At 49.2% G+C, this 25154-nt stretch overlaps 1 protein-coding gene across 1 annotated transcript in view; it reads right to left on the bottom strand.

The window, feature by feature from the left end:
• Positions 1–4811: 4811 nt before the first annotated feature.
• The window catches only part of slc2a4 (solute carrier family 2 member 4), a 44546-nt gene continuing 24203 nt past the window's right edge, over positions 4812–25154 (bottom strand). Inside the window, exons 7-11 of the mRNA XM_031899653.1 lie at positions 22336–22523; positions 22147–22251; positions 21549–21650; positions 10175–10378; positions 4812–5277 (exon numbers count right to left, since the gene is read on the bottom strand). Coding sequence (XP_031755513.1) covers positions 5071–5277; positions 10175–10378; positions 21549–21650; positions 22147–22251; positions 22336–22523 — 806 coding nt within the window. The 3' untranslated portion in view covers positions 4812–5070. The remainder of the gene's footprint in view (positions 5278–10174; positions 10379–21548; positions 21651–22146; positions 22252–22335; positions 22524–25154) is intronic.

The following is a 25154-nucleotide window of genomic DNA, read 5'->3' as shown; positions in this document are numbered from 1 at the left end:
GGGGGGGGGGGGGGGCTGTGTGGCACAATGAGTTGGATCTGAATGGGCAGCAGGGCACCTACCCCCCAGCTGCGAGTGGGGGGGGGGGCGCCTGAGGCTGCGGGTGCGAGTGGGGGGGGCGCCCGAGGCTGCGGGTGCGAGTGGGGGGGGGGCGCCCGAGGCTGCGGGTGCGAGTGGGGGGGGCGCCCGAGGCTGCGGGTGCGAGTGGGGGGGGGGCGCCCGAGGCTGCGGGTGCGAGTGGGGGGGGGCGCCCGAGGCTGCGGGTGCGAGTGGGGGGGCGCCCGAGGCTGCGGGTGCGAGTGGGGGGGGGGGGGGGGCGCCCGAGGCTGCGGGTGGGGGGGGGGGCGCCCGAGGCTGCGGGTGCGAGTGGGGGGGGGGGGGGGGGCGCCCGAGGCTGCGGGTGCGAGTGCGAGTGGGGGGGCTGCCCTTGGTCCTCTGATGCCTCTTGGGGTTAAGGCAGGGGTCAGGAACCTTTTTGGCAGAGAGAGCCATAAACACCACATAATTTAAAATGTAATTCCGTGAGAGCCAAACAATATGATTGGCCGCGGGTCCCAAGGATGCCGGATGTGGAGGAGGGCGTGGCCTGTGCTTGGCGGATAGAAGACGTGTTCTAAGGCTTAAAACACATCTATCTGCCAAGCGCAGGCCACGCCCCCGTTGTTGTTTTTTTTATTAAAGATTTGGCAGCGAGCCAGATGCAGCCATCAAAGAGCCACAGGCCCCCTGCCCCTGCCCCCGCCCCTGCCCTTGGGCTCCTAGTTGGCGCCATTATCTACAGGCATTTCCCAGACTCCATTAGGGGCCACTTGTTGGGTTTCTTGCTCCAATTAAGGTTTTGGGCCCTATGTTCTGTTTGTATATGTGCCCCCCCCCCCAATTAGTTGGGTCTGGGTGGTGAATGGCAGTGAGTTGGGGTATTATTGGGTTTTCCCGCTTTCGGGGTCTCCCTGGCCCCCAGGGGCTGCTGTGCCTGAGTGACCCCTCTCTGGTCCCCCCTTGCCATTATGGGTGGGTAGATTGGGGGGGCATGTGGGTGGCTCAATAAAATGATACGAGGTAGCCCTCCCCCTTAGTCACGGTGGGTCCGGCCCTGCAGCTTAGGGAGCCAAGCAGGAATACAGGGGGGCAGCAGGCTCCTTCATGCAGTTGGTCTTTATGTTCTAGTGCAAATACTGATCGTTCATGTGTGAGGTTCCCCCTTAGCAACCCCCCTTAGCAACCGGGGTTTCACAGAATAGCAGTTTTGTTGCTGGTTCTGATAACTAACTGCAGGGTTGCTCAGCCTCCCAGAGTGCATTGGGGTTCCGGCAGGCAGCTCCTCAGGTAGGGGGCGCTGCTGGGTAACGGATCTGTGGAGAAATGATCTGATCTGGTTAAAGGAACAGTAACACCAAAAAATGAAAGTGTATAAAAGTAACTAAAATATAATGTGCTGCTGCCTGCACTGGTAAAAGTTGTGTGTTTACTTCAGAAACCCTACTATAGTTTATATAAATACCCCGCTGTGTAGCCCCGGGGGCAGCCATTCCTGCACTGGTACAGCTGGGGTGTTTGCTACAGAAACCCTACTATAGTTTATATAAATACCCCGCTGTGTAGCCCCGGGGGCAGCCATTCCTGCACTGGTACAGCTGGGGTGTTTGCTACAGAAACCCTACTATAGTTTATATAAATACCCCGCTGTGTAGCCCCGGGGCAGCCATTCCTGCACTGGGTACAGCTGGGGTGTTTGCTACAGAAACCCTACTATAGTTTATATAAATACCCCGCTGTGTAGCCCCGGGGGCAGCCATTCCTGCACTGGTACAGCTGGGGTGTTTGCTACAGAAACCCTACTATAGTTTATATAAATACCCCGCTGTGTAGCCCCGGGGGCAGCCATTCCTGCACTGGTACAGCTGGGGTGTTTGCTACAGAAACCCTACTATAGTTTATATAAATACCCCGCTGTGTAGCCCCGGGGGCAGCCGTTCAAAGGAGAAAAGGCACAGGCACACAGCAGATAACAGATAGAACACTATTGTATTCTACAGGACTTATTAGTTATCTGCTATGTAACCTGTGCCTTTTCTCCTTTTTTCCAGCTTGAATGGCTGCCCCCGGGGCTACACAGCGGGGTATTTATATAAACTATAGTAGGGTTTCTGTAGCAAACACCCCAGCTGTACCAGTGCAGGAATGGCTGCCTCCCCCCCCGGGGCTACACAGCGGGGTATTTATATAAACTATAGTAGGGTTTCTGTAGCAAACACCCCAGCTGTACCAGTGCAGGAATGGCTGCCCCCGGGGCTACACAGCGGGGTATTTATATAAACTATAGTAGGGTTTCTGTAGCAAACACCCCAGCTGTACCAGTGCAGGAACGGCTGCCCCCGGGGCTACACAGCGGGGTATTTATATAAACTATAGTAGGGTTTCTGTAGCAAACACCCCAGCTGTACCAGTGCAGGAATGGCTGCCTCCCCCCCCGGGGCTACACAGCGGGGATTTATATAAACTATAGTAGGGTTTCTGTAGCAAACACCCCAGCTGTACCAGTGCAGGAATGGCTTGCCTCCCCCCCGGGGCTACACAGCGGGGTATTTATATAAACTATAGTAGGGTTTCTGTAGCAAACACCCCAGCTGTACCAGTGCAGGAATGGCTGCCCCCGGGGCTACACAGCGGGGTATTTATATAAACATATAGTAGGGTTTCTGTAGCAAACCACCCCAGCTGTACCAGTGCAGGAATGGCTGCCCCCGGGGCTACACAGCGGGGGTATTTATATAAACTATAGTAGGGTTTCTGTAGGCAAACACCCCAGCTGTACCAGTGCAGGAATGGCTACCCCGGGGCTACACAGCGGGGTATTTATATAAACTATAGTAGGGTTTCTGTAGCAAACACCCCAGCTGTACCAGTGCAGGAATGGCTGCCTCCCCCCCGGGGCTACACAGCGGGGTATTTATATAAACTATAGTAGGGTTTCTGTAGCAAACACCCCCAGCTGTAACCGGTGCAGGAACGGCTGCCCCCGGGGCTACACAGCGGGGTATTTATATAAACTATAGTAGGGTTTCTGTAGCAAACACCCAGCTGTACCAGTGCAGGAATGGGCTTGGCCCCCGGGCTACACAGCGGGGTATTTATATAAACTATAGTAGGGTTTCTGTAGCAAACACCCCAGCTGTACCAGTGCAGGAATGGCTGCCCCCGGGGCTACACAGCGGGGTATTTATATAAACTATAGTAGGGTTTCTGTAGCAAACACACCCCAGCTGTACCAGTGCAGGAATGGCTGCCTCCCCCCCCGGGGCTCCACAGCGGGGTATTTATATAAACTATAGTAGGGTTTCTGTAGCAAACACCCCAGCTGTACCGGTGCAGGAATGGCTGCCCCCGGGGCTACACAGCGGGGTATTTATATAAACTATAGTAGGGTTTCTGTAGCAAACACCCCAGCTGTACCAGTGCAGGAATGGCTGCCCCCGGGGCTACACAGCGGGGTATTTATATAAACTATAGTAGGGTTTCTGTAGCAAACACCCCAGCTGTACCAGTGCAGGAATGGCTGCCCCCGGGGCTACACAGCGGGGTATTTATATAAACTATAGTAGGGTTTCTGTAGCAAACACCCCAGCTGTACCAGTGCAGGAATGGCTGCCCCCGGGGCTACACAGCGGGGTTATTTATATAAACTATAGTAGGGTTTCTGTAGCAAACACCCCAGCTGTACCAGTGCAGGAATGGCTGCCCCCGGGGCTTACACAGCGGGGTATTTATATAACTATAGTAGGGTTCTGTAGCAAACACCCCAGCTGTACCAGTGCAGGAATGGCTGCCCCGGGGGCTACACAGCGGGGTATTTATATAAACTATAGTAGGGTTTCTGTAGCAAACACCCCAGCTTGTACCAGTTGCAGGAACGGCTGCCCCCGGGGCTACACAGCGGGGTATTTATATAAACTATAGTAGGGTTTCTGTAGCAAACACCCCAGCTGTACCGGTGCAGGAACGACTGCCCCCGGGGCTACACAGCGGGGTATTTATATAAACTATAGTAGGGTTACTGTAGCAAACACACCAGTTTTGCCAGTGCAGGAATGGCTGCCCCCGGGGCTACACAGCGGGGTATTTATATAAACTATAGTAGGGTTACTGTAGCAAACACACCAGTTTTGCCAGTGCAGGGCAACAGTGCATTATATTTTTATTACTTTAACGCTCTTTCATTTTTTAGTGTTACTGTTCCTTTAAGGCTGGATCCAGGGTGGCTCTGTGCAGCCAATGAGAATCAGAGAACACTGCCCTATGGGAAATACCCCTGGATGTGAAACTACCCAGCATTCCCTGTAAGTCAGAGCTCCATGTGGGGGCCCAGCACATTCATCTTACTGGCAGTACCTGGGGCAGCCAATTGGGTGTGTCGCCCTGTGGTGGGAGGGGCCGACTCCCAGCATCTGTGTGTCGCCCTGCGGTGGGAGGGGCCGACTCACAGCATCTCTGTGTGTCACCCTGCGGGGGTAAGGGCCAACTCCCAGCACCCTGCCACAGCTATCAGTCCCCCCCCCCCCCACATTTCCATGCCAGCAGGCCGTTCCTCCATGTGACCAATGGCCGCAGGCGCAGTGAGTAATTCCTGGTGCCACGTTGGGTCACGCCCCCTGGCCAATCAGGTTGTGCCATTTCCCAGTGGCGGGATTCTCATGCTGAAGGGCCCTCAGTTTGGCACTGGCACAGGTTGGTACCCACAGGTGTCACTGTGTCACCGTGTCACCCTGCAGGGGGTGGGGAAAGAGGTGTAGCCTTTGCGAAGGAGGCGGGACTTATTCCTCATATAACAGATATATTTGGCACTAGTGAGAAGCACACATAATAACAATAATATATATATATATATATGTACATAAAATAATAATAATATATACCTGACTGTACCCCAGGCCCCACCCTCATACATATATACTGCCCCTGGGGGGGACAAAGGCAGGAAAGTGAGTCCCATTAGCGCTCAGTCCCTTCTCTGTAAGGAAGGTACGGTGGCTCCGAGGGCTCAGTGCCTGAATGTTCCGCCCCAGGCTGGGCCTATGCGTCGTCGGGGCCCCCCAGGCTCTCCATCTCCGTACTGGCCTTCACCTCATGGTCCAGCAGAGACGGGTTCCGCCTGCGGAAGGCGTGGGAAATCTCATCGAATGATCGGCCCCGAGTCTCCGGCACCCGGAAATACGTGAAGATGAGGAAGGCGAAGAGTAAGGCCCCGAACAGCAGGAACACGTAAGGGCCACACAGCTCCTAGGGGCCACAGAGAGGGAACGTGAGTGGGCACAGTATGTACATGGCCAACTGGGCAACTACTGGCCCTCCTGTCACTGTCATAATGACTTGTGTTTGTGTGGCTGTTCCTCAGTGCCACCTACTGCCCAAACCCACTCCCTATAGCCACTCCCCAAGCCACTCCCCAAACCAGCTCCCATAGCCACTCCCCAAACCAGCTCCCATAGCCACTCTCATACCCACTGCCCTTACCCACTGCCCAAATTGTACCGTCTCCCATAGCCACTCCCACAGCCTCTCCCCAAATCAACTCCCTATATCCAGTCCCTATAGCCACTCCCATACCCACTCCCCATACCCACTCCCTATATCCAGTCCCATACCACTCCCTACAGCCACTCCCATACCCACTCCCTATATCCAGTCCCATACCACTCCCTACAGCCACTCCCATACCCACTCCCTATATCCAGTCCCATACCACTCCCTACAGCCACTCCCATACCCACTCCCTATATCCAGTCCCATACCACTCCCTACAGCCACTCCCATACCCACTCCCCATACCCAGTCCCATACCACTCCTACAGCCACTCCCATACCCACTCCCATACCCACTCCCTATATCCAGTCCCATACCACTCCCTACAGCCACTCCCATACCCACTCCCCATACCCACTCCCCATACCCACTCCCTATATCCAGTCCCATACCACTCCCTACAGCCACTCCCATACCCACTCCCCATACCCACTCCCTATATCCAGTCCCATACCACTCCCCATACCACTCCCCATACCCACTCCCTATATCCAGTCCCATACTCACTCCCCATACCCACTCCCTACAGCCACTCCCTACAGCCACTCCCTATAGCCACTCCCTATAGCCACTCCCTATATCCAGTTCCATACTCACTCCCTACAGCCACTCCCCATACCCACTCCCTATAGCCACTCCCTATAGCCACTCCCTATAGCCACTCCCACAGCCTCTCCCCATACCCACTCCCTATAGCCACTCCCTACAGCCACTCCCCATACCCACTCCCTATAGCCACTCCCCATACCCACTCCCTATAGCCACTCCCCATACCCACTCCCTATAGCCACTCCCTATAGCCACTCCCATACCACTCCCCATACCCACTCCCTATAGCCACTCCCATACCCACTCCCTATAGCCACTCCCCATACCCCACTCCCTATAGCCACTCCCACAGCCTCTCCCCATACCCACTCCCTATAGCCACTCCCACAGCCTCTCCCCATACCCACTCCCTATACCCACTCCCTATAGCCACTCCTTATATCCAGTCCCATACCCACTCCCTACAGCCACTCCCATACCCACTCCCCATACCCACTCCCTATAGCCACTCCCCATACCCACTCCCTATAGCCACTCCCCATACCCACTCCCTATAGCCACTCCCCATACCCACTCCCTATAGCCACTCCCTATAGCCACTCCCACAGCCTCTCCCCATACCCACTCCCTATACCCACTCCCTATAGCCACTCCCACAGCCTCTCCCCATACCCACTCCCTATACCCACTCCCTATAGCCACTCCTTATATCCAGTCCCATACCCACTCCCTACAGCCACTCCCATACCCACTCCCTATAGCCACTCCCCATACCCACTCCCTATAGCCACTCCTTATATCCAGTCCCATACCCACTCCCTACAGCCACTCCCATACCACTCCCCATACCCACTCCCTATAGCCACTCCTTATATCCAGTCCCATACCCACTCCCTACAGCCACTCCCATACCACTCCCATACCCACTCCTATAGCCACTCCCATACCCACTCCCTATATCCAGTCCCATACCCACTCCCTATAGCCACTCCCTATAGCCACTCCCATACCCACTCCCTATAGCCACTCCTTATATCCAGTCCCATACCCACTCCCTACAGCCACTCCCATACCCACTCCCCATACCCACTCCCTATAGCCACTCCCCATACCCACTCCCTATAGCCACTCCCCATACCCACTCCTATAGCCACTCCCCATACCCACTCCCTATAGCCACTCCCTATAGCCACTCCCACAGCCTCTCCCCATACCCACTCCCTATACCCACTCCCTATACCCACTCCCTATAGCCACTCCCACAGCCTCTCCCCATACCCACTCCCTATACCCACTCCCTATAGCCACTCCTTATATCCAGTCCCATACCCACTCCCTACAGCCACTCCCATACCCCACTCCTATAGCCACTCCCATACCCACTCCCTATAGCCACTCCTTATATCCAGTCCCATACCCACTCCCTACAGCCACTCCCATACCACTCCCCATACCCACTCCCTATAGCCACTCCTTATATCCAGTCCCATACCCACTCCCTACAGCCACTCCCATACCACTCCCCATACCCACTCCCTATAGCCACTCCCATACCCACTCCCTATATCCAGTCCCATACCCACTCCCTATAGCCACTCCCATACCACTCCCCATACCCACTCCCATACCACTCCCCATACCCACTCCCTATAGCCACTCCCATACCCACTCCCTATAGCCACTCCCCATACCCACTCCCTATAGCCACTCCCTATATCCAGTCCCATACCCACTCCCTACAGCCACTCCCATACCACTCCCCATACCCACTCCCCATACCCACTCCCTATAGCCACTCCCATACCCACTCCCTATAGCCACTCCTTATATCCAGTCCCATACCCACTCCCTATAGCCACTCCCTATATCCAGTCCCATACTCACTCCCCATACCCACTCCCTATAGCCACTCCCATACCCACTCCCTATAGCCACTCCTTATATCCAGTTCCATACCCACTCCCTATAGCCACTCCTTATATCCAGTCCCATACTCACTCCCCATACCCACTCCCTATAGCCACTCCCATACCCACTCTGTATAGCCACTCCCATACCCACTCCCCATACCCACTCCCTATATCCAGTCCCATACCCACTCCCTACAGCCACTCCCATACCACTCCACATACCCACTCCCTATAGCCACTCCCTATATCCAGTCCCATACCCACTCCCTATAGCCACTCCCACAGCCTCTCCCCATACCCACTCCCCATACCCACTCCCTATAGACACTCCCCATACCCACTCCCTATAGCCACTCCCTATAGCCACTCCCTATATCCAGTCCCATACCCACTCCCTATAGCCACTCCCACAGCCTCTCCCCATACCCACTCCCTATAGACACTCCCCATACCCACTCCCTATAGCCACTCCCTATAGCCACTCCCTATAGACACTCCCTATAGACACTCCCCATACCCACTCCCTATAGACACTCCCCATACCCACTCCCTATAGCCACTCCCTATAGCCACTCCCCATACCCACTCCCTATAGCCACTCCCTATATCCAGTCCCATACCCACTCCCTATAGCCACTCCCACAGCCTCTCCCCATACCCACTCCCCATACCCACTCCCCATACCCACTCCCTATAGACACTCCCCATACCCACTCCCTATAGCCACTCCCTATATCCAGTCCCATACCCACTCCCTACAGCCACTCCCATACCACTCCCCATACCCACTCCCTATAGCCACTCCCCATACCCACTCCCCATACCCACTCCCTATAGCCACTCCCATACCACTCCCCATACCCACTCCCTATAGCCACTCCCACAGCCTCTCCCCATACCCACTCCCTATAGCCACTCCCCATACCCACTCCCTATAGCCACTCCTTATATCCAGTCCCATACCCACTCCCTACAGCCACTCCCATACCACTCCCCATACCCACTCCCTATAGCCACTCCCTATAGCCACTCCCTATATCCAGTCCCATACCCACTCCCTACAGCCACTCCCATACCACTCCCCATACCCACTCCCTATAGCCACTCCCTATAGCCACTCCCATACCACTCCCCAAACCCACTCCCTATAGCCACTCCCTATATCCAGTCCCATACTCACTCCCTATAGCCACTCCCATACCCACTCCCCATACCCACTCCCTATAGCCACTCCCTATATCCAGTCCCATACCCACTCCCTACAGCCACTCCCATACCACTCCCCATACCCACTCCCTATAGCCACTCCCTATAGCCACTCCCATACCACTCCCCAAACCCACTCCCTATAGCCACTCCCTATATCCAGTCCCATACCCACTCCCTACAGCCACTCCCTATATCCAGTCCCATACCCACTCCCTACAGCCACTCCCATACCACTCCCCATACCCACTCCCTATAGCCACTCCTTATATCCAGTCCCATACCCACTCCCTACAGCCACTCCCATACCACTCCCCATACCCACTCCCTATAGCCACTCCCATAGCCACTCCCTACAGCCACTCCCATACCCACTCCCTATAGCCACTCCCATACCACTCCCATACCCACTCCCTATAGCCACTCCCATACCACTCCCCATACCCACTCCCTATAGCCACTCCCTATAGCCACTCCCATACCACTCCCCATACCCACTCCCTATATCCAGTCCCATACCCACTCCCTACAGCCACTCCCACAGCCTCACCCCATACCCACTCCCTATAGCCACTCCCATAGGCACTTCCTAAAATGGCTTCCCATTAGCACTAGTACAAATTGAACCTTCACCCGCACACCCTTAGCTCCCCAACAATCACTCACCGCTCGGTGCACAATGCTCAGGGGGACCGGCACCCCCTCCACAAACTCCAGACAAACAAACGGCACTCAGGAGCTTCCGACGGGACTGAGCCCTTAAAAATCTTTATTGCGGAAAAATGCAACGTTTCGAGGCAAGAACTGCCCCTTTGTCAAAGCCTCGAAACGTTGCATTTTTCCGCAATAGCCACTCCTATACGCCCTTGGCTACATGCCGTAATGCCCCCCACTGTGCCACTACCTAGGGCTCCTAACTGCCACTTACCGCCACGTACTGGAAGCCCATTCCTATGATGAAGTTTGAGGTCCAGTTGGTACAACCTGCAATCGCCATGGCAGCCGGCCGGGGGCCCTGGCTAAACAGCTCCGCCACAATGAACCATGGAATTGGGCCAGGGCCAATCTCAAAGAAGGCCACAAAGCCAAAGATGGCGGCCATGCTGAGATAGCTGAGAGATGGCACGCTCTCCTGCCGAGAGAAACAGAGTCTGTCTGAGATACAGGGTTGGCCATTTGGGCACCTCGGCCCCCTACCAGCATTTATATTGTCATCTCTCTCTCTCTAATCATAACTGTATCCCCCTCTCTCTCTCTCCTCATAATTGTATCCTTCCCTCTCTCTCTCCTCATAACTGTATCCCCCTCTCTCTCTAATCATAACTGTATCCTTCCCTCTCTCTCTAATCATAACTGTATCCTTCCCTCTCTCTCTAATCATAACTTTATCCTTCTCTCTCTCTCTCCTCATAACTGTATCCCCCTCTCTCTCTCCTCATAATTGTATCCTTCCCTCTCTCTCTCCTCATAACTGTATCCCCCTCTCTCTCTAATCATAACTGTATCCTTCCCTCTCTCTCTCTCCTCATAACTGTATCCTTCCCTCTCTCTCTAATCATAACTGTATCCTTCCCTCTCTCTCTCCTCATAACTGTATCCCCCTCTCTCTCTCTCCTCATAACTGTATCCTTCCCTCTCTCTCTAATCATAACTGTATCCTTCCCTCTCTCTCTCCTCATAACTGTATCCCCCTCTCTCTCTCTCCTCATAATTGTATCCTTCCCTCTCTCTCTCCTCATAACTGTATCCCCCTCTCTCTCTAATCATAACTGTATCCTTCCCTCTCTCTCTCTCCTCATAACTGTATCCTTCCCTCTCTCTCTAATCATAACTGTATCCTTCCCTCTCTCTCTCCTCATAACTGTATCCCCCTCTCTCTCTCTCCTCATAATTGTATCCTTCCCTCTCTCTCTCCTCATAACTGTATCCCCCTCTCTCTCTCCTCATAACTGTATCCCCCTCTCTCTCTCTCCTCATAATTGTATCCTTCCCTCTCTCTCTCCTCATAACTGTATCCCCCTCTCTCTCTAATCATAACTGTATCCTTCCCTCTCTCTCTCTCTAATCATAACTGTATCCTTCCCTCTCTCTCTAATCATAACTGTATCCTTCCCTCTCTCTCTAATCATAACTGTATCCTTCCCTCTCTCTCTCTAATCATAACTGTATCCTTCCCTCTCTCTCTCTCCTCATAACTGTATCCTTCCCTCTCTCTCTCTTCATAACTGTATCCTTCCCTCTCTCTCCTCATAATTGTATCCTTCCCTCTCTCTCTCCTCATAACTGTATCCTTCCCTCTCTCTCTCCTCATAACTGTATCCTTCCCTCTCTCTCTCCTCATAACTGTATCCTTCCCTCTCTCTCTAATCATAACTGTATCCCCCTCTCTCTCTCTCCTCATAATTGTATCCTTCCCTCTCTCTCTCCTCATAACTGTATCCTTCCCTCTCTCTCTAATCATAACTGTATCCTTCCCTCTCTCTCCTCATAACTGTATCCTTCCCTCTCTCTCTAATCATAACTGTATCCTTCCCTCTCTCTCCTCATAACTGTATCCCCCTCTCTCTCTCTCTCCTCATAATTGTATCCTTCCCTCTCTCTCTCCTCATAACTGTATCCTTCCCTCTCTCTCTCCTCATAACTGTATCCTTCCCTCTCTCTCTAATCATAACTGTATCCTTCCCTCTCTCTCTAATCATAACTGTATCCTTCCCTCTCTCTCTAATCATAACTGTATCCTTCCCTCTCTCTCTCTAATCATAACTGTATCCTTCCCTCTCTCTCTCTCCTCATAACTGTATCCTTCCCCTCTCTCTCTCTCCTCATAACTGTATCCTTCCCTCTCTCTCTCTCCTCATAACTGTATCCTTCCCTCTCTCTCTAATCATAACTGTATCCTTCCCTCTCTCTCTAATCATAACTGTATCCTTCCCTCTCTCTCTAATCATAACTGTATCCCCCTCTCTCTCTCTCCTCATAACTGTATCCCCCCCCCTCTCTCTCTCCTCATAACTGTATCCTTCCCTCTCTCTCTAATCATAACTGTATCCTTCCCTCTCTCTCTAATCATAACTGTATCCTTCCCTCTCTCTAATCATAACTGTATCCTTCCCTCTCTCTCTCTCTAATCATAACTGTATCCCCCTCTCTCTCTCTCTCCTCATAACTGTATCCTTCCCTCTCTCTCTAATCATAACTGTATCCTTCCCTCTCTCTCTCTCCTCATAATTGTATCCTTCCCTCTCTCTCTCCTCATAACTGTATCCCCCTCTCTCTCTCCTCATAACTGTATCCCCCTCTCTCTCTCTCCTCATAATTGTATCCTTCCCTCTCTCTCTCCTCATAACTGTATCCCCCTCTCTCTCTAATCATAACTGTATCCTTCCCTCTCTCTCTCTCTAATCATAACTGTATCCTTCCCTCTCTCTCTAATCATAACTGTATCCTTCCCTCTCTCTCTAATCATAACTGTATCCTTCCCTCTCTCTCTCTAATCATAACTGTATCCTTCCCTCTCTCTCTCTCCTCATAACTGTATCCTTCCCTCTCTCTCTCTTCATAACTGTATCCTTCCCTCTCTCTCCTCATAATTGTATCCTTCCCTCTCTCTCTCCTCATAACTGTATCCCCCTCTCTCTCTAATCATAACTGTATCCTTCCCTCTCTCTCTCTCTAATCATAACTGTATCCTTCCCTCTCTCTCTCCTCATAACTGTATCCTTCTCTCTCTCCTCATAACTGTATCCTTCCCTCTCTCTCTAATCATAACTGTATCCCCCTCTCTCTCTCTCCTCATAATTGTATCCTTCCCTCTCTCTCTCCTCATAACTGTATCCTTCCCTCTCTCTCTAATCATAACTGTATCCTTCCCTCTCTCTCCTCATAACTGTATCCTTCCCTCTCTCTCTAATCATAACTGTATCCTTCCCTCTCTCTCCTCATAACTGTATCCCCCTCTCTCTCTCTCCTCATAATTGTATCCTTCCCTCTCTCTCTCCTCATAACTGTATCCTTCCCTCTCTCTCTCCTCATAACTGTATCCTTCCCTCTCTCTCTAATCATAACTGTATCCTTCCCTCTCTCTCTAATCATAACTGTATCCTTCCCTCTCTCTCTAATCATAACTGTATCCTTCCCTCTCTCTCTCTAATCATAACTGTATCCTTCCCTCTCTCTCTCTCCTCATAACTGTATCCTTCCCTCTCTCTCTCTCCTCATAACTGTATCCTTCCCTCTCTCTCTAATCATAACTGTATCCTTCCCTCTCTCTCTAATCATAACTGTATCCTTCCCTCTCTCTCTAATCATAACTGTATCCCCCTCTCTCTCTCTCCTCATAACTGTATCCCCCCCCCTCTCTCTCTCCTCATAACTGTATCCTTCCTCTCTCTCTAATTCATAACTGTATCCTTCCCTCTCTCTCTAATCATAACTGTATCCTTCCCTCTCTCTAATCATAACTGTATCCTTCCCTCTCTCTAATCATAACTGTATCCCCCTCTCTCTCTCTCTCCTCATAACTGTATCCTTCCCTCTCTCTCTAATCATAACTGTATCCTTCCCTCTCTCTCTCTCCTCATAATTGTATCCTTCCCTCTCTCTCTCCTCATAACTGTATCCCCCTCTCTCTCTCCTCATAACTGTATCCCCCTCTCTCTCTCTCCTCATAATTGTATCCTTCCCTCTCTCTCTCCTCATAACTGTATCCCCTCTCTCTCTAATCATAACTGTATCCTTCCCTCTCTCTAATCATAACTGTATCCTTCCCTCTCTCTCTAATCATAACTGTATCCTTCCCTCTCTCTCTAATCATAACTGTATCCTTCCCTCTCTCTCTCTAATCATAACTGTATCCTTCCCTCTCTCTCTCTAATCATAACTGTATCCTTCCCTCTCTCTCTCTCCTCATAACTGTATCCTTCCCTCTCTCTCTCTTCATAACTGTATCCTTCCCTCTCTCTCCTCATAATTGTATCCTTCCCTCTCTCTCTCCTCATAACTGTATCCTTCCCTCTCTCTCTCCTCATAACTGTATCCTTCCCTCTCTCTCTCCTCATAACTGTATCCTTCCCTCTCTCTCTAATCATAACTGTATCCCCCTCTCTCTCTCTCCTCATAATTGTATCCTTCCCTCTCTCTCTAATCATAACTGTATCCCCCTCTCTCTCTCTCCTCATAATTGTATCCTTCCCTCTCTCTCTCCTCATAACTGTATCCTTCCCTCTCTCTCCTCATAACTCTATCCTTCCCTCTCTCTCTAATCATAACTGTATCCTTCCCTCTCTCTCCTCATAACTGTATCCCCCTCTCTCTCTCTCCTCATAATTGTATCCTTCCCTCTCTCTCTCCTCATAACTGTATCCTTCCCTCTCTCTCTCCTCATAACTGTATCCTCCCCTCTCTCTCTAATCATAACTGATATCCTTCCCTCTCTCTCTAATCATAACTGTATCCTTCCCTCTCTCTCTAATCATAACTGTATCCTTCCCTCTCTCTCTCTAATCATAACTGTATCCTTCCCTCCTCTCTCTCTCTCTCATAACTGTATCCTTCCCTCTCTCTCTAATCATAACTGTATCCTTCCCTCTCTCTCTAATCATAACTGTATCCTTCCCTCTCTCTCTAATCATAACTGTATCCCCCTCTCTCTCTCTCCTCATAACTGTATCCCCCCCTCTCTCTCTCCTCATAACTGTATCCTTCCCTCTCTCTCTAATCATAACTGTATCCTTCCCTCTCTCTCTAATCATAACTGTATCCTTCCCTCTCTCTAATCATAACTGTATCCTTCCCTCTCTCTCTCTAATCATAACTGTATCCCCCCCTCTCTCTCTCTCCTCATAACTGTATCCTTCCCTCTCTCTCTAATCATAACTGTATCCTTCCCTCTCTCTCTAATCATAACTGTATCCTTCCCTCTCTCTCTAATCATAACTGTATCCTTCCCTCTCTCTCTAATCATAACTGTATCCTTCCCTCTCTCTCCTCATAACTGTATCCTTCCCTCTCTCTCTCCTCATAACTGTATCCTTCCCTCTCTCTCTAATCATAACTGTATCCTTCCCTCTCTCTCTAATCATAACTGTATCCTTCCCTCTCTCTCTAATCATAACTGTATCCTTCCCTCTCTCTCTAATCATAACTGTATCCTTCCCTCTCTCTCTAATCATAACTGTATCCTTCCCTCTCTCTCTAATCATAACTGTATCCTTCCCTCTCTCTCTAATCATAACTGTATCCTTCCCTCTCTCTCTAATCATAACTGTATCCTTCCCTCTCTCTCTAATCATAACTGTATCCTTCCCTCTCTCTCTCCTCATAACTGTATCCTTCCCTCTCTCTCTAATCATAACTGTATCCTTCCCTCTCTCTCTAATCATAACTGTATCCTTCCCTCTCTCTCTAATCATAACTGTATCCTTCCCTCTCTCTCTCATCATAATTGTATCCTTACCTCTCTCTCTCTCTAATCATAACTGTATCCTTCCCTCTCTCTCTCCTCATAACTGTATCCTTCCCTCTCTCTCTCCTCATAACTGTATCCTTCCCTCTCTCTCTAATCATAACTGTATCCTTCCCTCTCTCTCTCCTCATAACTGTATCCTTCCCTCTCTCTCTCTCTAATCATAACTGTATCCTTCCCTCTCTCTCTCCTCATAACTGTATCCTTCCCTCTCTCTCTCCTCATAACTGTATCCTTCCCTCTCTCTCTAATCATAACTGTATCCTTCCCTCTCTCTCTCCTCATAACTGTATCCTTCCCTCTCTCTCTAATCATAACTGTATCCTTCCCTCTCTCTCTAATCATAACTGTATCCTTCCCTCTCTCTCTAATCATAACTGTATCCTTCCCTCTCTCTCTAATCATAACTGTATCCTTCCCTCTCTCTCTAATCATAACTGTATCCTTCCCTCTCTCTCTAATCATAACTGTATCCTTCCCTCTCTCTCTAATCATACTGTATCCTTCCTCTCTCTCTAATCATAACTGTAATCCTTCCCTCTCTCTCTAATCATAACTGTATCCTTCCTCTCTCTCTCCTCATAACTGTATCCTTCCCTCTCTCTCTAATCATAACTGTATCCTTCCCTCTCTCTCTAATCATAACTGTATCCTTCCCTCTCTCTCTAATCATAACTGTATCCTTCCCTCTCTCTCCTCATAACTGTATCCTTCCTCTCTCTCTCCTCATAACTGTATCCTTCCCTCTCTCTCTAATCATAACTGTATCCTTCCCTCTCTCTCTAATCAAAACTGTATCCTTCCCTCTCTCTCTAATCATAACTGTATCCTTCCCTCTCTCTCTAATCATAACTGTATCCTTCCCTCTCTCTCTAATCATAACTGTATCCTTCCCTCTCTCTCTAATCATAACTGTATCTTCCCTCTCTCTCTAATCATAACTGTATCCTTCCCTCTCTCTCTAATCATAACTGTATCCTTCCCTCTCTCTCTAATCATAACTGTATCCTCCCTCTCTCTCTCCTCATAACTGTATCCTTCCCTCTCTCTCTAATCATAACTGTATCCTTCCCTCTCTCTCTAATCATAACTGTATCCTTCCTCTCTCTCTAATCATAACTGTATCCTTCCCTCTCTCTCTAATCATAACTGTATCCTTCCCTCTCTCTCTCATCATAATTGTATCCTTACCTCTCTCTCTCTCTAATCATAACTGTATCCTTCCTCTCTCTCTCCTCATAACTGTATCCTTCCTCTCTCTCTCCTCATAACTGTATCCTTCCCTCTCTCTCTAATCATAACTGTATCCTTCCCTCTCTCTCTCCTCATAACTGTATCCTTCCCTCTCTCTCTCTCTAATCATAACTGTATCCTTCCCTCTCTCTCTCCTCATAACTGTATCCTTCCCTCTCTCTCTCCTCATAACTGTATCCTTCCCTCTCTCTCTAATCATAACTGTATCCTTCCCTCTCTCTCTCCTCATAACTGTATCCTTCCCTCTCTCTCTAATCATAACTGTATCCTTCCCTCTCTCTCTAATCATAACTGTATCCTTCCCTCTCTCTCTAATCATAACTGTATCCTCCCTCTCTCTCTAATCATAACTGTATCCCTCCCTCTCTCTCTAATCATAACTGTATCCTTCCCTCTCTCTCTAATCATAACTGTATCCTTCCCTCTCTCTCTCCTCATAACTGTATCCTTCCCTCTCTCTCTAATCATAACTGTATCCTCCTCTCTCTCTAATCATAACTGTATCCTTCCCTCTCTCTCTAATCATAACTGTATCCTTCCCTCTCTCTCTAATCATAACTGTATCCTTCCCTCTCTCTCTCATCATAATTGTATCCTTACCTCTCTCTCTCTCTAATCATAACTGTATCCTTCCCTCTCTCTCTCCTCATAACTGTATCCTTCCCTCTCTCTCTCCTCATACTGTATCATTCCCTCTCTCTCTCTCTAATCATAACTGTATCCTTCCCTCTCTCTCTCCTCATAACTGTATCCTTCCCTCTCTCTCTCATCATAATTGTATCCTTACCTCTCTCTCTCTCTAATCATAACTGTATCCTTCCCTCTCTCTCTAATCATAACTGTATCCTTCCTCTCTCTCTAATCATAACTGTATCCTTCCCTCTCTCTCTAATCATAACTGTATCCTCCCTCTCTCTCTAATCATAACTGTATCCTTCCCTCTCTCTCTCCTCATAACTGTATCATTCCCTCTCTCTCTAATCATAACTGTATCCTTCCCTCTCTCTCTCCTCATAACTGTATCCTTCCCTCTCTCTCTCCTCATAACTGTATCCTTCCCTCTCTCTCCTCATAACTGTATCCTTCCCTCTCTCTCTCCTCATAACTGTATCCCCCTCTCTCTCTAATCATAACTGTATCCTTCCCTCTCTCTCTCCTCATAACTGTATCCTTCCCTCTCTCTCTAATCATAACTGTATCCTTCCCTCTCTCTCTCCTCATAACTGTATCCTTCCCTCTCTCTCTCTAATCATAACTGTATCCTTCCCTCTCTCTCTCCTCCATACTGTATCCTTCCCTCTCTCTCTCCTCATAACTGTATCCTTCCCTCTCTCTCTAATCATAACTGTATCCTTCCCTCTCTCTCTCCTCATAACTGTATCCTTCCCTCTCTCTCTAATCATAACTGTATCCTTCCCTCTCTCTCTCATCATAATTGTATCCTTACCTCTCTCTCTCTCTAATCATAACTGTATCCTTCCCTCTCTCTCTCCTCATAACTGTATCCTTCCATCTCTCTCTAATCATAACTGTATCCTTCCCTCTCTCTCTAATCATAACTGTATCCTTCCCTCTCTCTCTAATCATAACTGTATCCTTCCCTCTCTCTCTCATCATAAATTTTTTTTTTTTTTGTATCCGTACCTCTCTCTCTCTCTAATCATAACTGTATCGCTTCCTCTCTCTCTAATCATAACTGTATCCTTCCCTCTCTCTCTCATCATAATTGTATCCTTACCTCTCTCTCTCTCTAATCATAACTGTATCCTTCCCTCTCTCTCTCCTCATAACTGTATCCTTCCCTCTCTCTCTAATCATAACTGTATCCTTCCCTCTCTCTCTAATCATAACTGTATCCTTCCCTCTCTCTCTCCTCATAACTGTATCCTTCCCTCTCTCTCTCCTCATAACTGTATCCTTCCCTCTCTCTCTAATCATAACTGTATCCTTCCCTCTCTCTCTCCTCATAACTGTATCCTTCCCTCTCTCTCTCCTCATAACTGTATCCTTCCCTCTCTCTCTAATCATAACTGTATCCTTCCCTCTCTCTCTAATCATAACTGTATCCTCCTCTCTCTCTAATCATAACTGTATCCTTCCCTCTCTCTCTAATCATAACTGTATCCTTCCCTCTCTCTCTAATCATAACTGTATCCTTCCCTCTCTCTCTAATCATAACTGTATCCTTCCCTCTCTCTCTAATCATAACTGTATCCTTCCCTCTCTCTCTAATCATAACTGTATCCTTCCCCTCTCTCTCTAATCATAACTGTATCCCCTCTCTCTCTAATCATAACTGTATCCTTCCCTCTCTCTGTAATCATAACTGTATCCTTCCCTCTCTCTCTCCTCATAACTGTATCCTTCCCTCTCTTCTCTAATCATAACTGTATCCTTCCCTCTCTCTCTAATCATAACTGTATCCTTCCCTCTCTCTCTAATCATAACTGTATCCTTCCCTCTCTCTCTAATCATAACTGTATCCTTCCCTCTCTCTCTCATCATAATTGTATCCTTACTCTCTCTCTCTCTCTCTAATCATAACTGTATCCTTCCCTCTCTCTCTCCTCATAACTGTATCATTCCCTCTCTCTCTCCTCATAACTGTATCCTTCCCTCTCTCCTAAATCATAACTGTATCCTTCTCTCTCTCTCCTCATAACTGTATCCTTCCTTCTCTCTCTCTAATCATAACTGTATCCTTCCCTCTCTCTCTCCTCATAACTGTATCCTTCCCTCTCTCTCTCCTCATAACTGTATCCTTCCCTCTCTCTCTAATCATAACTGTATCCTTCCCTCTCTCTCTCCTCATAACTGTATCCTTCCCTCTCTCTCTAATCATAATGTATCCTTCCCTCTCTCTCTAATCATAACTGTATCCTTCCCTCTCTCTCTAATCATAACTGTATCCTTCCCTCTCTCTCTAATCATAACTGTATCCTTCCCTCTCTCTCTAATCATAACTGTATCCTTCCCTCTCTCTCTAATCATAACTGTATCCTTCCCTCTCTCTCTCCTCATAACTGTATCCTTCCCTCTCTCTCTAATCATAACTGTATCCTTCCCTCTCTCTCTAATCATAACTGTATCCTTTCCTCTCTCTCTAATCATAACTGTATCCTTCCCTCTCTCTCTAATCATAACTGTATCCTTCCCTCTCTCTCTCATCATAATTGTATCCTTACCTCTCTCTCTCTCTAATCATAACTGTATCCTTCCCTCTCTCTCTCCTCATAACTGTATCCTTCCCCTCTCTCTCTCCTCATAACTGTATCCTCCTCTCTCTCTCTCATCATAATTGTATCCTTACCTCTCTCTCTCTCTAATCATAACTGTATCCTTCCCTCTCTCTCTAATCATAACTGTATCCTTCCCTCTCTCTCTAATCATAACTGTATCCTTCCCTCTCTCTCTAATCATAACTGTATCCTTCCCTCTCTCTCTAATCATAACTGTATCCTTCCCTCTCTCTCTCCTCATAACTGTATCCTTCCCTCTCTCTCTAATCATAACTGTATCCTTCCCTCTCTCTCTAATCATAACTGTATCCTTCCCTCTTCTCTCCTCATAACTGTATCCTTCCCTCTCTCTCTCCTCATAACTGTATCCTTCCTCTCTCTCCTCATAACTGTATCCTTCCCTCTCTCTCTCCTCATAACTGTACCCCCTCTCTCTCTAATCATAACTGTATCCTTCCCTCTCTCTCTCCTCATAACTGTATCCTTCCCTCTCTCTCTAATCATAACTGTATCCTTCCCTCTCTCTCTCCTCATAACTGTATCCTTCCCTCTCTCTCTCTAATCATAACTGTATCCTTCCCTCTCTCTCTCCTCATAACTGTATCCTTCCCTCTCTCTCTCCTCATAACTGTATCCTTCCCTCTCTCTCTAATCATAACTGTATCCTTCCCTCTCTCCCCCCTCATAACTGTATCCTTCCCTCTCTCTCTAATCATAACTGTATCCTTCCCTCTCTCTCTCATCATAATTGTATCCTTACCTCTCTCTCTCTCTAATCATAACTGTATCCTTCCCTCTCTCTCTCCTCATAACTGTATCCTTCCCTCTCTCTCTAATCATAACTGTATCCTTCCTTCCCTCTCTCTCTAATCATAACTGTATCCTTCCCTCTCTCTCTAATCATAACTGTATCCTTCCCTCTCTCTCTCATCATAATTGTATCCTTACCTCTCTCTCTCTCTAATCATAACTGTATCCTTCCCTCTCTCTCTCCTCATAACTGTATCCTTCCCTCTCTCTCTAATCATAACTGTATCCTTCCCTCTCTCTCTAATCATAACTGTATCCTTCCCTCTCTCTCTCCTCATAACTGTATCCTTCCCTCTCTCTCTCCTCATAACTGTATCCTTCCCTCTCTCCCATCTCTTTCCATCTGTCTCCTCTAATGTCTCTTTCATTCTCTCTCTCTTTCTCTCTCTCATCCAGCCATCTCGCTACTGATATTTTAATTCACCCGTTCGTCTCTCTGTTTCACGTCTCTGCCCATCGCTTTCTCTCTAGTGATGGAAAAATCTGATGTTTTAGTAACGAGTATGTGGGACCCCCAGGCTCAGCCGAGTTATTACCTGTAGCACCATCGCCGCCGTCATTAGTAATGCGCAAACGATCATTCCAGCCAATCCCAGGAGCTGCAGTGTGCGCCGTCCCGCCCTCTCTACTAGGAATAACTGCCAGCAAGAGACAACTGTCAGTAATAAGCGGTACCACTGGGAGGCCCATTCCCCACCCGGCAGATAATATGCCGGTACCACTGGGAGGCCCATTCCCCACCCGGGAGATAATACGCCGGTACCACTGGGAGGCCCATTCCCCACCCAGGAGAAAATACGCCTGTACCACTTCGAGGCCCATTCCCCACCCAGGAGATAATATGCCGGTACCACTGGGAGGCCCCTTCCCCACCCAGCAGAAAATACGCCGGTACCACTGGGAGGCCCATTCCCCACCCGGGAGATACTATGCCGGTACCACTGGGAGGCCCATTCCCCACCCGGGAGATACTATGCCGGTACCACTGGGAGGCCCATTCCCCACCCAGGAGATAATACGCCGGTACCACTGGGAGGCCCATTCCCCACCCAGGAGATAATACGCCGGTACCACTGGGAGGCCCATTCCCCACCCGGGAGATAATACGCCGGTACCACTGGGAGGTCCACTTACCGATACCACAGTAAATGCTGTGTTGACGATTCCGGCGCCGATCGTGGCATAGATTGGCTGCTCCACTCCCGCCTTAGAGAAAATATCCGTGGAGTAATAGAATATCTGGAGGCAAATGATATTGAGTTACTCCTTGTTGGGAGGGGCAAGTTAGTAGCCCCGGGGGCCAGTGACCCTGCTGGTACTCACAGCGTTAATGCCCGACAGTTGCTGGGACAGTTGCAGGACGATGGCCACCAGGATTGGCTGCCTGTAGTTGCGGGAGCGGAAGATTTGCAGGATGGAGACCTTTGGCTCCGAGTCCATCTGCCTCTTCTCCTCCTTCATGTCCGACAGGTCGTCCGTAACGTCGGGGAGCCCAGTGAGGCGCCGCAGGCCTGAGGGGGGGATAGAGAGAATTGGGGTACCCATAAAGCCTTACAGCAGGGGGCACCCCCCATATATACATACAGGCTCTATATAATATCAAATGCCCTCCCCGGGGCAATAAGGAGCCGCCCCCACATGGAATGCATTGGGCTCCAACAAGGATGAACTGGAACCCACAGAACCCAACTCCTAGGAACCAGGTCACTCGTAAGGCCCCTCACTCAGTATCGAGGGCACTCAATCCGTATCAAGGGCACTCACTCATTATCAAGGGCACTCACTCCGTATATAGGGCACCCACTCAGTATCAAGGGCGCTCACTTAGTATTGAGGGCACTCAGTATCAAAGGAGCTCACTTAGTATCAAGGGCACTCACTCAGTATCAAGGGCGCTCACTCATTCTCGAGGGCACTCACTCAGTATCAAGGGCGCTCACTCAGTATCAAGGGCGCTCACTTAGTATCAAGGGCGCTCACTTAGTATCAAGGGCGCTCACTCAGTACCAAGGGCGCTCACTCAGTATAAAGGGCACTCACTCAGTATCAAAGGCACTCACTCAGTATCAAAGGCACTCACTCAGTATCAAGGGCACTCACTCAGTATCAAGGGTGCTCACTTAGTATCAAGGGCGCTCACTTAGTATCAAGGGCGCTCACTCAGTAACAAGGGCGCTCACTCAGTATAAAGGGCACTCACTCAGTATCAAAGGCACTCACTCAGTATCAAAGGCACTCACTCAGTATCAAAGGCACTCACTCAGTATCAAGGGCACTCACTCAGTATAAAGGGCACTCACTCAGTATCAAGGGCACTCACTCAGTATAAAGGGCACTCACTCAGTATCAAGGGCGCTCACTCATTCTTGAGGGCACTCACTCAGTATCAAAGGCACTCACTCAGTATCAAGGGCATTCACTCAGTATCAAGGGCACTCACTCAGTATCAAAGGCGCTCACTCAGTATCAAGGGCATTCACTCAGTATCAAGGGCATTCACTCAGTATCAAGGGCACTCACTCAGTATCAAGGGCACTCACTCAGTATCAAGGGCATTCACTCAGTATCAAGGGCACTCACTCCGTATCAAGGGCACTCACTCAGTATCAAGGGCACTCACTTAGTATTGAGGGCACTAACTCAGTATCAAGGGCGCTCATTAAAGTATCAAGGGCACTCACTCCGTATCAAGGGCATCACTCAGTATCAAGGGCACTCACTCCGTATCAAGGGCACTCACTCCGTATCAAGGGCATTCACTCAGTATCAAGGGCACTCACTCAGTATCAAAGGCACTCACTCAGTATCAAGGGCATTCACTCAGTAATCAGGGCACTACATCGTACTAAGGGCACTCACTCAGTATCAAGGGCACTCACTTAGTATGAGGGCACTAACTCAGTATCAAAGGGCGCTCACTAAGTATCAAGGGCACTCACTCAGTATCAAGGGCGCTCACTTAGTATTGAGGCACTCAGTATGCAAAAGGAGCTCCACTCTTAGATCAAGGGCACTCACTCAGTATCAAGGGCGCTCACTCAGTATCAAGGGTGCTCACTAGTATCAACGGCACTCACTTAGTATCAAGGGCGCTCACTTTAGTATCAAGGGCATTCACTCAGTACCAAGGGCGTTCACTCAGTAATAAAGGGCCTCACTCAGTATAAGGGCACTCACTCAGTATCAAAAGGCACTCACTCAGTACCAAGGGCGCTCACTCAGTATCAAGGGCACTCACTCAGTATCAAGGGCACTCACTCAGTATCAAGGGCACTCACTCAGTATAGAAGGGCACTCACTCAGTATCAAGGGCATTCACTCAGTATAAAGGGCACTCACTCAGTATCAGGGCACTCACTCAGTAATAAGGGCACTCACTCAGTATCAAGGGCGCCACCTCCAATTCACTCAGTATCAAAGGCACTCACTCAGTATCAAGGGCATTCACTCAGTATCAAGGGCACTCACTCAGTATCAAAGGCACTCACTCAGTATCAAGGGCATTCACTCAGTATCAAGGGCACTCAATCAGTATCAAAGGCACTCACTCAGTATCAAGGGCATTCACTCAGTATCAAGGGCACTCACTCCGTATCAAGGGCACTCACTCAGTATCAAGGGCACTTACTCAGTATCAAAGGCGCTCACTTAGTATCAAGGGCATTCACTCAGTATCAAGGGCGCTCACTTAGTATTGAGGGCACTCACTCAGTATCAAGGGCGCTCACTTAGTATCAAGGGCACTCACTCAGTATCAAGGGCGCTCACTTGTATCAAGGGCGCTCACTCAGTATCCAAGGGCACTCACTTAGTATTGAGGGCATTCACTCAGTATCAAGGGCGTCACTTAGTATTGAGGGCACTCACTCAGTATCAAGGGCACTCACTAGTATCAAGGGCACTCACTCAGTACCTAAGGGCGCCTCACTCAGTATAAAGGGCACTCACTCAGTATCGGGCGCTCACTCAGTAAAGGGCACTCACTCAGTATCAAGGGCACTCACTCAGTATAAAGGGCACTCACTCAGTATCAAGGGCGCTCACTCAATAAAGGCACTCACTCAGTATCAAGGGCGCTCACTTAGTATCAAGGGCGCTCACTCAGTATCAAGGGCACTCACTTAGTATCAAGGGCACTCACT

The sequence above is a fragment of the Xenopus tropicalis genome, chromosome 3 (assembly GCF_000004195.4).
Source record: "Xenopus tropicalis strain Nigerian chromosome 3, UCB_Xtro_10.0, whole genome shotgun sequence".
Classification (NCBI taxonomy): domain Eukaryota; kingdom Metazoa; phylum Chordata; class Amphibia; order Anura; family Pipidae; genus Xenopus; species Xenopus tropicalis.
This window is presented reverse-complemented; position numbering and strand designations above follow the sequence as displayed.